The 14,969-nt window shown below is 51.1% G+C and overlaps 1 protein-coding gene across 1 annotated transcript in view; it reads right to left on the bottom strand.

Annotated features, from left to right (window-relative positions):
- Positions 1-14,969, bottom strand: part of adgra2 (adhesion G protein-coupled receptor A2) — a 209,083-nt gene that overhangs the window by 23,874 nt on the left and 170,240 nt on the right. Inside the window, exons 12-16 of the mRNA XM_063057233.1 lie at positions 12,047-12,238; positions 10,188-10,395; positions 8,750-8,958; positions 6,695-6,822; positions 1,502-1,625 (exon numbers count right to left, since the gene is read on the bottom strand). Coding sequence (XP_062913303.1) covers positions 1,502-1,625; positions 6,695-6,822; positions 8,750-8,958; positions 10,188-10,395; positions 12,047-12,238 — 861 coding nt within the window. The remainder of the gene's footprint in view (positions 1-1,501; positions 1,626-6,694; positions 6,823-8,749; positions 8,959-10,187; positions 10,396-12,046; positions 12,239-14,969) is intronic.

The raw sequence follows: 14,969 nt of genomic DNA, 5'->3' as shown, positions 1-14,969 counted from the left end.
GGAAATTAAGGGTTATGGGGAAAAGGCAGGTAGGTGGAGATGAGTCCATGGCCAGATCAGCCATCAACTTATTGAATGACAGAGCAGGCTCGACGGGCCAGATGGCCAACTCCTGCTCCAGTTTCTTATGTTCTTATGTTCTTAACTGAAAGGCATCACCCACATGAGTGCAGCTCAGCCTCTGTAGTTTAAATATTAGCTTTATTTGTCACATGTACAGTGAAATGTGTCAAATCAAATCAGTGAGGATTGTGCTGGGCAGCCCACAGATGTCGGCATGCCTCCAGTGCCGACACAGCATACCCACCTCATTAACCCTCACCCGTCTGCCTCTGGAAAGCGGGAGGAAGCCCACACAGTCACGGGGAGAACAAACAAACTCCTTACACAACGGTGGGAATTGAACCTGTCCCAGTGTAAAATCTAATAGTGCCATGGACCCCAGCTCTACCCCACACCCAACCACAGTTCACTCACACTCCAAACCAACCCCGAACTAATAACTAGGCCAGGTTGAAAAGGTCAGGGCCAGTGGCGAGGGACGAGCTGGTTCAGCTTGCTGCTCCACGCGGCCCAGGCTACCCCGTGCTGAACAGAGGCTGCGGCCTGCAACCACCGGGATCGGCTACGCGGCTCTGGACTCACTGTCCTGAACTTCAGCTGTCTGCTTGCACAATTTGTTTTTTTCCCTGTACATTGGCTGTTTGATGGTCTCTTTTTAATGGGTTCTATTGGGTTTCTTTGCTTTCTGACTGCCTGTAAGGAGATGAATCTCAAGGTTGTATTTAGTATACATACTTTGATTGTTCTAAAATCCTGAAAGTTCACAATCAGATGTTGGATTATTGTTTCTCCAGCCACAATTCTCACATTCTACATATTGAATTGTAGGCAGATGACGCTCAGCTTTAGATTTATTTATCGCAAGTACATCGAAACACACACTGAAATGTGTCATTTCTGTTAACAATCAATACACCCAAGGAAGTACTGGGGGCAACCTGTAAGTGTTGTCACACATTCCAGCACCAACATAGCACACTCACAATCCCTGTCAGCACGGCATGGAACATAACAAAATAAAACATCCCAGTGACAAAGCAACAACAGCCAAACAAGCCCCTTTCCTCCCTCCCACCCAGACACATACACAGGCCGCTAACCCCTTTGGCCCCCAGCGGACTTGGATTTCCAGGCTTTGGGCCTTTGACTTCTCCACCAGACTCGAAGAGATTCACGGACATGGCGCCTTTCCCATGGAGCCTCGACGTCTTGGTTTCCGATCTCTTTGTTACAGATTGACACCTACATCCCAGCCTGCCGAGGCCCTGATTGGAACAACAACTAGGCTTCAAACAGAGTGATCCCCTGCTTATTCAATAATTGAAGCTCACCATCTCATGTACCATAGCAAAATACCCTGAACTAATCTTTTGCTCTACACATGACAGAAACCCCTGAACTCAGGAAAAGACAAACACCAGGCAGGTTTGGCACTCACCACTTGGCAGAGCAGAACATACTCCTTACGGTTGATACCCCCACTGAACACAGCACAGGTCATGGAGATGTGGAACCAGAGGTTTAGTAACATGTGCCAGCTCTTCCTCGAGATCCGGATTGTGCTAAGAGAGCCGGAGGAGGAGGAGAAGGAGATATTAAACAGTGCTCATTGTACCCCACTATTGTGAAATCCTTCGAATATCGTGGAATGACTGAACAGAAGTGGATCATTCAGCCCAGTAAGCCTGGTCCAATACTCAGCATGATCATGTCTGACCCTCCATTTAAAGATAAAGGTTAGCTTTATTTGTCATATGTACATCAAAAACGACAGTGAAATACATTGTATTTTTACAGGGCAGCCTGTAAGTGTCATCACGCCTCTGGCAACTTACTAACCCTAACTAGTACAACTTCGGAATGTGGGAGGAAACCAGAGCACCCAGAGGAAACCCATGCGGTCACGGGGAGAACTGTAATTCCCATTGACCTGCACCCAGACCATAGCACTCCATACCCCTCCCGTCCATGTAACTATCTATATTTCTCTTATATGTTGAAATAGAACTTGCATCCACCACTTCCACTGGAAGCTTGTTCCACACTCTCACCACCCTCTCAGTGAAGAAGTTCTCCTCATGTTCCCCTTAAATATTTCACCCTTCACTCTTAACCCATGACCTCTACTTCTAGTCTCACCAAACGTCAGTGGGAAAAGTCTGCTTGCTCTTACCTTGTCTATGCACTCATAATTTTGTATACCTCTATCAAATCTCCCCTCAGCCTCCTGAGTGCACATTGTCTATACACTCATAATTTTGTATACCTCCATCAGATCTCCCCTCAATCTCCTAGCCTTTCCAGTCTTTTTCCTAGGAAACATGTTAACCTAGTCAACCTTTTCTGTCTTCACAAGGTTCCTTGAGGATCCAGGGCAGGATGGCCCACTCCCTCTCCCTGCTTTGGGCTGAAAGTTTATCACCTTGCACTGGGAATATGCTTCTCAGAATAATTGGGCAACAGTCACTTGTTGTGGACCCAGTGTAGAACATGGGAGAGAGAACAGTCAAGGGTCTATGATAGGGTGGGTGGTGGGGAGGGGGAGAGATGGAAGTAGTTTGAGGTAGAGGCTATAAGTTTCTATCAGAATCAGGATAAACATTGTTGCTGAATTACAGAAGACACACAAAGGCAAGTCAGAGGCTACATTTCATTAGGAGTTTGAGGAGATTTGTTTGTCATCAAAGACTCCAGCAAACTTCGACAGATGTACGGTGGGGAGCATTCAAACTGGCTGCATCACTATCTCGTGTGGGGGGGGGCGCTGCACGGGACTGGGTAAAGCTGCAGAGGGTTGCAACTTCAGCCAGCTCCATCATGGGCATCAGCCCCCCGCCCCCAGCATCGAAGTCACCTTCAAAAGACGATGTCTCAAAAAGGTGGCATCCATCATTAAAGACCCCATCACTCAGGACATGACCTCTTCTCATTACTACCATCACAGGAGCCTCAGTGTTTTAGGAACAGCTTCTTCACCTCTACCATCGCATTTGTGAATGGACATTGAATATGCATGAACACTACTATTTTTTGGCTCTCTTTTTAGAAACATAGAAAATAGGTGCAGGAGTAGGCCATTCGGCCCTTCCAGCCTGCACCACCATTCAGTACGATCATGGCTGATCATCCAACTCAGAAGCCTGTATCTGCCTTCTCTCCATACCCCCAATCCCTTTAGCCACAAGGGCCATATCTAACTCCCTCTTAAATATAGCCAATGAACTGGCCTCAACTGTTTCCTGTGGCAGAGAATTCCACAGATTCACCACTCTCTGTGTGAAGAAGTTTTTCCTCATCTCGGTCCTAAAAGGCTTCCCCTTTATCCTCAAACTGTGACCCCTTGTTCTGGACTTGCCCAACATAGGGAACAATCTTCCTGCATCTAGCCTGTCCAATCCCTTTAGGATTTTATACGTTTCAATAAGATCCTCCCTCAGTCTTCTAAATTCCAGAGAGTATAAGCCTAGCCGATCCAGTCTTTCATCATATGAAAGTCCTACCATCCCAGGATTCAATCTGGTGAACCTCCTTTGTACTCCCCCTATGGCAAGAATGTCTTTCCTCAAATTGTACTATTTATTTATTTGTTTATTTATTTATATAAAAAGTTACACTAAGATACCTTATAATTTATGGTAATTTTTTAATGTAGTGCACAGTGCTGCTGCCACAAAACGACAAATCTCACAACATGTCAGTGATAATAAACCTGATTCTGATATTAACTCTCTATACTAAGCCTAAAGGAGCAGTGACCACTAATATACAGCACTTGAACTGAGTGATCTCTATCTGAACAGTACCCTGTGCAAAGCCTAGTACAACTGGCATGATCCACCTACCGCTCAGCGCCCGAGTGGAAGCACGCTCGGTACGGGGTGGAAGCACGTTCGGTACGGGGTGGAAACACGTTCGGTATGGGGTGGAATCAGGTTCGGTACAGAGTGGAAGCAGGTTCTGTACGGGGTGGAAGCGGGTTCGGTACAGGGTGGAAGCAGGTTCGGTACGGGGTGGAAGCAGGTTCGGTACGGAGTGGAAGCAGGTTCTGTACGGGGTGGAAGCAGGTTCGGTACGGGGTGGAAGCAGGTTCGGTACGGGGTGGAAGCAGGTTCGGTACGGAGTGGAAATGCATTCGGTATGGGGTGGAAATGCGTTCGGTACGGGGTGGAATCAGGTTCGGTACGGGGTGGAAGCAGGTTCTGTACGGGGTGGAAGCAGGTTCGGTACGGGGTGGAAGCAGGTTCGGTACGGGGTGGAAGCAGGTTCGGTACGGAGTGGAAACACGTTGGGTACGGGGTGGAATCAGGTTTGGTACAGTGGAAACACGTTCGGTACGGAGTGGAAACACGTTGGGTACGGAGTGGAAACAAGTTCGGTACGGGGTGGAAACACGTTCGGTACGGGGTGGAAACAGGTTCGGTACGGGGTGGAAACACGTTCGGTACGGGGTGGAAACAGGTTCGGTACGGGGTGGAAACACGTTGGGTACGGGGTGGAAGTAGGTTGGGTACGGGGTGGAAACAGGTTGGGTACGGGGTGGAAACACGTTGGGTACGGGGTGGAAACACGTTGGGTACGGAGTGGAAACACGTTGGGTACGGAGTGGAAACACGTTGGGTACGGGGTGGAAACAGGTTCGGTACGGGTGGAAACAGGTTCGGTACGGGGTGGAAACAGGTTCGGTACGGGGTGGAAACACGTTCGGTACGGGGTGGAAACACGTTCGGTACGGGGTGGAAACACGTTGGGTACGGGGTGGAAGCAGGTTGGGTACGGGGTGGAAACAGGTTGGGTACGGGGTGGAAACAGGTTGGGTACGGGGTGGAAACACGTTGGGTACGGAGTGGAAACACGTTGGGTACGGGGTGGAAACAGGTTCGGTACGGGTGGAAACAGGTTCGGTACGGGGTGGAAACACGTTGGGTACGGGGTGGAAACAGGTTGGGTACCGGGTGGAAACAGGTTGGGTACGGGGTGGAAACACGTTGGGTACGGGGTGGAAACACGTTGGGTATGGGGTGGATACACGTTGGGTACGGGGTGGAAGCAGGTTCAGTACGGGGTGGAAGCAGGTTCGGTACGGGGTGGAAGCAGGTTCGGTACGGAGTGGAAACACGTTCGGTACGGAGTGGAAACAGGTTCGGTACGGAGTGGAATCAGGTTCGGTACGGAGTGGAATCAGGTTCGGTACGGAATGGAATCAGGTTCGATACGGGGTGGAATCAGGTTCGATACGGGGTGGAATCAGGTTCGATACGGGGTGGAAGCAGGTTCGGTACGGGGTGGAAGCAGGTTCGGTAAGGAGTGGAAGCTCGTTCGGTACGGAGTGGAAACAGGTTCGGTACAGGGTGGAAGCTCGTTCGGTACGGGGTGGAAGCTCGTTCAGTACGGGGTGGAAACATGTTCGGTACGGGGTGGAAACATGTTTGGTACGGGGTGAAAGCATGCCCGGTACGGGGTGGAAACACGTTGGGTACGGGGTGGAAGCAGGTTGGGTACGGAGTGGAAACACGTTCGGTACGGGGTGGAAACACGTTCGGTACGGAGTGGAAACAGGTTCGGTACGGAGTGGAAACAGGTTGGGTACGGAGTGGAAACACATTCGGTACGGAGTGGAAACACGTTCGGTACGGGGTGGAAGCTTGTTCGGTACGAAGTGGAAACACGTTGGGTACGGAGTGGAAACACGTTGGGTACAGAGTGGAAACACGTTGGGTACGGAGTGGAAGCAGGTTGGGTACGGAGTGGAAGCACGTTCGGTACGGGGTGGAAACACGTTGGGTACGGAGTGGAAACACGTTGGGTACGGAGTGGAAGCAGGTTGGGTACGGGGTGGAAACACGTTCGGTACGGGGTGGAAACACGTTCGGTACGGGGTGGAAGCACGTTCGGTACGGAGTGGCAACAGGTTCGGTACGGAGTGGCAACAGGTTGGGTACGGAGTGGAAACACGTTCAGTACGGAGTGGCAACAGGTTGGGTACGGAGTGGAAACACGTTCGGTACGGGGTGGAAGCTCGTTCGGTACGAGGTGGAAACACGTTCGGTACGGGGTGGAAACACGTTGGGTACGGAGTGGAAGCAGGTTGGGTACGGAGTGGAAGCACGTTCGGTACGGGGTGGAAACACGTTCGGTACGGGGTGGAAACACGTTGGGTACGGAGTGGAAACACGTTGGGTACGGAGTGGAAGCAGGTTGGGTACGAGGTGGAAACACGTTCGGTACGGGGTGGAAACACGTTCGGTACGGGGTGGAAACACGTTGGGTACGGAGTGGAAGCAGGTTGGGTACGGAGTGGAAGCACGTTCGGTACGGGGTGGAAACACGTTCGGTACGGGGTGGAAACACGTTGGGTACGGAGTGGAAACACGTTGGGTACGGAGTGGAAGCAGGTTGGGTACGGGGTGGAAACACGTTCGGTACGGGGTGGAAACTCGTGCGCTACGGAGTGGAAGCAGGTTCGGTACGGAGTGGAAACACGCCCGGTATGGAGTGAAAGCAGGTTCGCTACGAGACACAGCATGGGCACTTGCGGACAATGCCCCGTTGCTTTGTATGTGGCTACAAACACCACCTGCTCTATCTCTCTGGACGGCAGCAATGTTCAGCAGCGCTGGGATGGGAGACTTACTTGTGCCTCAGGATGTAGGCAACGATGGCGGTGAAGAGGCAGAGTAAGAGGAACACGGTGCAGGTGTAGATAACCGGGTGAAGAATCGGTATGCTCTCATGGACTGCAACAGAGTGGTTGCTTATCCTCTGCAAAAGAGACAGAGTGAGAGAGTCACAAACCTTATATAACATTCACCTGCACTTTTCCAAACACGTTCCTCAGACACGGATATGGGAACATGGGACGAGGACTCTGCCACTTGTCTCTCCAGCCTGTCGCATCATTCATTGAGAATTTGGCTGATCTGTAACAAGCTCAATCTCCTTCCTATATTAATGCTTCCAGTAGTCTCACAGGCCTCCTGTACACTCAGTGGTCACTTTATTAGGTACACCTGTAATGCTGCAAGTATCTTACCAGCCAGTCATGTATCAGCAACTCATTACAAAAAGGCAAGCAGGCAGAGTCGAGCTGTTCATTTGTTGTTCAGACCAAACATCAGAATGGAGAAGATTGGTGATATAAGGGACTTTGATCATGGAATAGTTGTCAGTACCAGAGACACAGCACGGGCCCTTGGGGACAATGCGCTGTTGCTTTGAATGTGGCTACAAACGCTGCCTGCCTGGTTTGAGTAGCTCAGAAATTGATCTCCTGAGATTTTCAAACACAACCATCTCTAGAGTTTACAGAGAATTGTGTGAAAAACAAAAACCATCCAGTGAGCGGTTGTTCTGTGGGTGAAAACGCCTTGTTAATGAGAGAGGTCAGCGGAGAATGGCCAGACTGGTTCAAGCTGACAGGAAGGTGACAGTAACTCAAATAACCACACGTTACAACAGTGGTGTGCAGAAGAGCATCTCCGAACACACAACGTGTCAGACATTGAAGTGGATAGGCTACAGCAGCAGAAGACCTCACCGGGTTCCACTCCTGTACCTAACAAGGTGGCCACTGAGTATATTTTCTTATGAAGTTGAAGAATGCCAACTTGCCTGTCGTCCATGTCAGCCCTCAGAGCAATCCCATCAGTCCCACGGCCTCACCTGTTTCCACATTCCATCCACTCCCCCATTCATCCACACACTGGGGACAATTCACAGAAGCCAGTCAGCAAGAGAAAGAACGTGCAGACTCCAGACAGACAGCACCAGCGAGGAAGATGTGAGGCAGCAATGTGGGCAGGAGGGTGCTGGTGGTAGACCAGACTTTGTCTCATTAGCAGGAGTGGAGCAACCAAGGGAGAGGATTTTACAACCAGCAGCAGTGAGTAGGCAAATGGACACCAGGTGATGGGTGAACGATAAACACAGGAGATTCTGCAGATGCTAGAAAGCAACACACACAACATGCCAGAGTAACTCAACAGGTCAGGCAGCATCTATGGAGAGGAATAACAGTCCACATTTCAGGCTGAGACCATTCATCTGGACTGAAAGGAAGGGGGGTGGTGGTGCAGGAGGGGGAGGAATGCAAGCTGGCAGGTGATAAGCGAGACCAGGTGAGGGGGAAGGTCGGTGGGTGGGTGGGGGAGGGAGGATGAAGCAAGAAGGTGGGAAGGGATGGGCAGAAAAGGTAAAGGACTGAAAAAGGAGGAATCTGATATGAGAGGACTGTGGACCGTGGGAGGAGGAGGGGAACCAGAGGGAGGTGATAGGTAGGTGAGGAGAAGAGAAGGGGTGAGAGGGGACCAGATGGGGAATGGAAAGAGAGAGAAGGGGAGAAGGGTAATTACCAGAAGTTAGAGAATTTGTTGTTCATGGCTGCAGGCCACTGCGAGGTGTTGCTCCTCCAATCTGAGCTTGGCCTCATCACGGCAGAAGAGGAGCCGTGGACAGGCGTGTCAGAATGGGAATCAGAAGTTGAAGTGTAAAGGGTAGCCCGGGAAGACTCATGTTTGTTAATGGGCACTCTCAAATGCCAAGTTCCCACACCGAGAGGCTGGATGGGAATCTCTCCAAGCAGCCACTTGGAAGGCTTGGTGGCCAGGCTCCTGCCCCAGCCTGCTGCCTCCCCGCTTCCCCCCCACCCCACCCCTCCAGGTAGAATCCTGGCGCGCTGGCACATTCTCACCTTCAGCACGGCCACGTTACTGAACTGCCGGCACCACAGCGTGCTGACGTTGCCATTGGTGTGGGCGATCTGGCATCCTGCAGCCTGCCAGCCGCCAAAGCCGCCCAGGAGGTCGAAGTTCCAGTGGGCCGCGACCTGGTCCTCTCCCGGGTGCCAGTGACGCAGAGACACCAGGAGGGGATCGGTGAGTGAACCCACACCACAGCCACCTGTACAGCAGGAAGAGCAGGAATCAAAGCACTCGCACTCTACTCAGCCCAACACCAGCACCCTTCCTGCCCACACTGAAAGGAGCACTGCGCAAGAAACCAGCATCCATCTTCAAAGACCCCCACCATCCAGACCATGTTCCCTCCTCAGAAAGGAGACACTGGAGCCATTGTCCCACACCAGCAGGTTCAAGAACAGTTATTACCCTTCAGCCATTAGACTCCTGAATTGGTGCAGACAACTTCACTCATCCCAACTCTGAACTGATTCCTCAACCGACAGACTCCCTCACAAGGTCTCGCCAATTATTTATATAATAACATAATCGGAGGGTAGTGAGAGCGTGGAACGAGCTGCCAGACGAAGCGATGGATGTGGGTTTGATCTCAACATTCAACAGAAGTTCGGATAATTACAGGAATGGGAGAGGTATGTGTGGTTTCTCATACATTCTATTGTATTTCTTTATTTTGCTGTGAATGCCTGCAAGAAAATGAATCTCAGGGTAGCATATAGTGCCACGTACAGTACTATGCAAAAGTCATATATACAGTTAGGGTGCCTAAGACTTTAGCAGAGTATTGTAGTAACTTTATGTATTGCACTGTACGCTGCCGTAAAAATATCAAATTTCATGACAGATGCGAGTGATGATAAACCTGATTCTGATCTGGGTCCCTACTGTGGATTGAGAGTGGAAAGGAGGCAGGGAAAGGGGAATCATGGTTGGGAAAGGGAGAGGGGAGGGAGTGGGAAGCATCAGAGAGACATTCTGTAATGATCAGTGAACCAGTTGTTCGGAATCAAATGACCTTGCCTGGTGTCTGTACGCATGTCACCCCTCTGCCCTGGCACTCTTTCTCTGCCACCTGTCTCACATCCCTCCTGTGGCACTCCATCCTTGCCATTCCCAACATCCCTTGCTTCTGCTAGATTTACAAACTCACTCTCCATTCCTCATTGAAAAATACAGCACTGTACAAAAGTCTTACACACCCTATGTATATCTGCCAAAGGCTTTTGCACAGTACTGCATGCAGTTTGATAATAAATTTACTCTGACTTTGACCTCAACCCAAGTGCCCACAAGACTTCTGAATCCATTCACCTGTACTAGGTGTCCTCCGAATCCACTCACCTGTACTAGGTGTCCCCCAAATCCACTCACCTGTACTAGGTGTCCCCCAAATCCACTCACCTGTACTAGGTGTCCCGCAAATCCGCTCACCTGTGCCAGCGAAGATGACAGGCGTTGATGGGCTCCTTTCTTTTCCATGATCCGCGAGGTTGGAAGAGTTGCCCGTGCTGGGGAATAGTTTGCCATTGCGGAAAGCCACAAACTGCAGCCAGCAACTGGAATTCTTGTGGCTCAGAGGCGAGGAGGAGTGAGCAAAGAGAGCGGGCGGCAGCCGGACAGAGGCCAGAGCAATGCTGTTCTACGAGATGGAGAGAGGCAGCAGGTCACAGAGTTATTAAGCAGGCAAACCGCCCCTTCAGCCAAACTCGCCATTGCTGACATTATATTTACCCGATCTCGCCCCATCTCCCATCTCCTTCTAAACCTCTCCTATCCACGTATCCATCCAAATGTACCCACCTCTACCACTTTATTCCATACAGCCTCCTCCCTCTGTGTGGAAAACTTACCCCACAGATCCCCATTAAATCTCTGCCCTCTCATTGTAAATCTCTGTCCTCTAGTTTTAGACCCACAAACAAAAGGGAAATGGTTTAGGGGGGAGTGGAGATACGTCTCTATCATATGAGGTGTAAGGTGCTCCTACCCTCCGCTATCCTGCGGGTCACCCTTGGGCAAGGTGTAGCACCTGCTTAGCCCGCCCCCAGATCAGGGTCAGGTGAAGCCATGGGGGCAGGTGGTGGATGGTTGTACGAGCAGCTGATGCACATCACAAGTCCTGGTTACGCGACCACTGACACCAGGCAGACAATCTCCGAAGAGTATTGATAATGGCTGGGGTCACCCATCTTGTAAAGACACTGCCCAGAAGAAGGCAGCAATGGCAAACCACTTCTGTAGAAAAATTTGCCAAGCACGATCATGGTCATGGAAAGATGGTGATTGCCCATGTCATGTGACATGCCACACAATGAACGAGTGAACAAACGACGATAAAGACGGTGACCATCCACCTTATCTACAGCCCCTCAAGGCTTTATCAGGTCACCTCTCAGCCTCCTTCAAAGAAAACAGTCCTGGGCTATCCGGTGTCCCCTCGTAACTCAAGCCCCACCGTCTCGGTGGTATCCTTGTGAACCTTACCTACATCATATCCCTTTTAATCACCCTTTGTCTGGGTGCATGAACAGTGCACGTTACTCCAGGCACAGATTCACCTCTGTCCCGTACAGTGGTGACCTGACATCCCACTCACTGCCCTGACCAATACCCTACAATACAGTAGAAGTGGGCCACAATGAGACAGTCGGTAGCAGGTGGATTCGGTTCCTCCTCTGTCCAGGCCTGGATCCACACACAGTCCAGCTCCAATGATCATTGTCCTAACATGGTCTCAATCTCAATCACAGTCCAGTTCCATTCTCAGTCCAGCTCCTATGGTCATTGTCCGAATATGGTCTCGATCTCAATCACAGTCTAGTTCCATTCTCAATAACATTGGCTCGAATCTCAGTCTTGGTCTAGATCCACTTTTGGTCACAGTCCAGTTCCAGTCCTGGTCTCAGTCTGGATCCAGTCTGAGACAGGCTCCAGTTCCAGTCCTTGTCCAGTTCCACACCCAGTCTTGGTTCGGATCCGATCTGAGTCAGGTTCCTGTTCTGGTCCATGTCCAGTTCCACACCCGCTCCAAGTCTGGTCTCAGTCAGTTCCAGTCCTGGTCCGTGTCGTTTCACACCCGCTTCATGTCTGGTCTCAGTCAGTTTCAGTCCTGGTCCTTGTCGAGTTCCACACCCGCTTCATGTCTGGTCTCAGTCAGTTCCAGTCCTGGTCCATGTTCAGTTCCACAGCCGCTCTGAGTCTGGTCTCAGTCAGTTCCAGTCCTGGTCCATGTTCAGTTCCACATCCACTCCAAGTCTGATCCAGCTCTACGCCCAGTCCCATCGAGTCACCTTGACAGGGAAGTGTGTCAGGGAGCTGTTGATGCTCCCAGTGCTGCAGCGGAACTGGAGGGGGTGTGGGAGCCCTTGTGCCTGTCCCTCGAGGCTGCTGACCAGCAGTCTGCGCTGGAACGCAGTGCAGCTCAGGCCGCTGTAGCTGGCCGGTTTCACCAGGAATGCCTCCAGTGCAATGTTTGTGGATACCTGCAGACAGAGAGAGAGAGACGTGGGTGGTGGCACCAGACACGGAGACCAGTGGGTGGGCAGGGCCGGGGGTCACCGGTGGGTAAACGCAGGATAGGGGGTGAAAAGTAATATGTAGAGTGGATGAGGAGGGGGTCAGCAGAGGGAACCAGAGGGGCAAGGTCCCTGGGGTTCTACCTGTAGTGGGGGCAAGTGGGACAGGGACCCGTGTACTGCCAGCATAAGGGTGGTGAGGCAAGGGTTCCGGGGGTGTTGAACTACACACGGGCGTCTGGATCCACTACCTCCTGTGCAGTTTTCAAGTCTTAAACGATTTGGAGGTTTAAGCACAGATGTGCTCTTCCAGTCCTCATCACCCTTCACCAAGAAAATTCATATTAAAATTTCACCTGACCCTTTCTAATAGACCCTCCCCACTTCAATGAACCCCATTCACTACATCCTTCACTGAAATTCCACCCATCATTAAACCCCGCAACATCACTAAACACTGCCCCTCACTGAACCTGGCATACCACTGAACCCCACCCAACATAGAACCACACCCAACATGGAACCACGCCCACCACTAAACCACGCCCAACATGGAACCGTGCCCACTACCGAACCCCGCCCAACACGGAACCATGCCTACCACTAAACCCCGCCCAACATGGAACCACGCCCACCACTGAACCACGCCCACCACTGAACCCCACCCAACATGGAACCACGCCCACCACTGAACCCCACCCAACATGGAACCACACCCACCACAGAACTCCTCCCACCACTGAACCACGCCCACCACTGAACCCCACCCAACATGGAACCACACCCACCACAGAACTCCTCCCACCACTGAACCACGCCCACCACTGAACCCCACCCAACATGGAACCACACCCAACATGGAACTCCTCCCACCACTGAACCATGTCCACCACTGAACCCCACCCAACATGGAACCACACCCAACATGGAACTCCTCCCACCACTGAACCCCACCCAACATGGAACCACACCCAACATGGAACTCCTCCCACCACTGAACCCCACCCAACATGGAACCACACCCAACATGGAACCACACCCAACATGGAACTCCTCCCACCACTGAACCCCACCCAACATGGAACTCCTCCCACCACTGAACCTCACCCAACATGGAACCACGTCCACCACTGAACCCCACCCAACATGGAACCATGCCCAGCACTAAACCACGCCCAACATGGAACCGTGCCCACTACTGAACCCCGCCCAACACGGAACCACACCTACCACTAAACCCCGCCCACCACTGAACCACGCCCACCACTGAATCACGCCCAACATGGAACCACACCCACCACTGAACCCCGCCCAACATGGAACCACACCCACTACTGAACCCCACCCAACATGCAACCACACCCAACATGGAACTACGCCCACCACTAAACCACGCCCAACATGGAACCATGCCCACCACTGAACCACACCCAAAATTGAACCCCGCCCAACATGGAACCATGCCCATCACTGAACCACGCCCAACATGGAACCACACCTAACATGGAATCACACCCACCATTGAACAATAGACCATAGACAATAGGTGCAGGAGTAGGCCATTCGGTCCTTCGAGCCAGCACCACCATTCACTGTGATCACGGCTGATCATCCACAATCAGCACCCCATTCCTGCCTTCGCCCCATATCCATTGACTCCACTATCATTAAGAACTCTATCTAAGTCTTTCTTGAAAGCATCCAGAGAATTGGCCTCCACTGCCTTCTGAGGCAGAGCATTCCACAGATCCACAACTCTGGGTGAAAAAGGTTTTCCGCAACTCCATTCTAAATGGTCTACCCCTTATTCTCAAATTGTGGCCTCTGGTTCTGGACTCCCCCAACATTGGGAACATATTTCCTGCCTCTAGCGTGTCCAATCCATTAATAATCTTATATGTTTCAATCAGATCTCCTCTCATCCTTCTAAATTCCAGTGTATACAAGCCCAGTCGCTCCAATCTTTCAACATACGACAGTCCCACCATCCCTGAAATTAACCTCGTGAACCTCTGCTGCACTCCCTCAATAGCAAGAATATCCTTCCTCAAATTTGGAGACCAAAACTGTGCACAATACTCCAGGTGTGGTCTCATCAGGGCCCTGTACAACTGCAGAAGGACCTCTTTGCTCCTATACTCAACTCCCCTTGTTATGAAGGCCAACATGCCATTAGCTTTCTTCACTGCCTGCTGTACCTGCATGCTTACTTTCTAAGACTGATGAACAAGGACACCAAGATCTTGTTGTTCTTCCCTTTTTCCTAACTTGACACCATTCAAATAGTAATCTGCCTTCCTGTTCTTGCCACTAAAGTGGATAACCTCACATTTATCCACATTAAACCGCATCTGCCCACTCACCCAACCTGTCCAAGTCATCCTGCATTATCTCAACATCCTCCGCACATTTCACACTGCCACCCAGCTTTGTGTCATCTGCAAATTTGCTAATGTTACTTTTAATCTCTTCATCTAAATCATTAATGTATATCCTAAGTAGCTGCGGTCCCAGCACTGAGCCTTGCGGTTCCCCACTAGTCACCACCAACCATTCTGAAAGGGACCCATTAATCCCTATTCTTTGTTTCCTGTCTGCCAACCAATTTACGATCCATGTTAGTACCCTACCCCCAATGCCATGTGCTCTAATTTTGCCCACTAATCTCCTATGTGGGACCTTATCGAAGGCTTTCTGA

This window comes from Mobula hypostoma, chromosome 8, assembly GCF_963921235.1.
Source record: "Mobula hypostoma chromosome 8, sMobHyp1.1, whole genome shotgun sequence".
In the NCBI taxonomy this organism is placed as follows: domain Eukaryota; kingdom Metazoa; phylum Chordata; class Chondrichthyes; order Myliobatiformes; family Myliobatidae; genus Mobula; species Mobula hypostoma.
The sequence above is the reverse complement of the archived record's forward strand: the minus strand, read 5'-3'. Positions and strand labels throughout refer to the sequence as shown.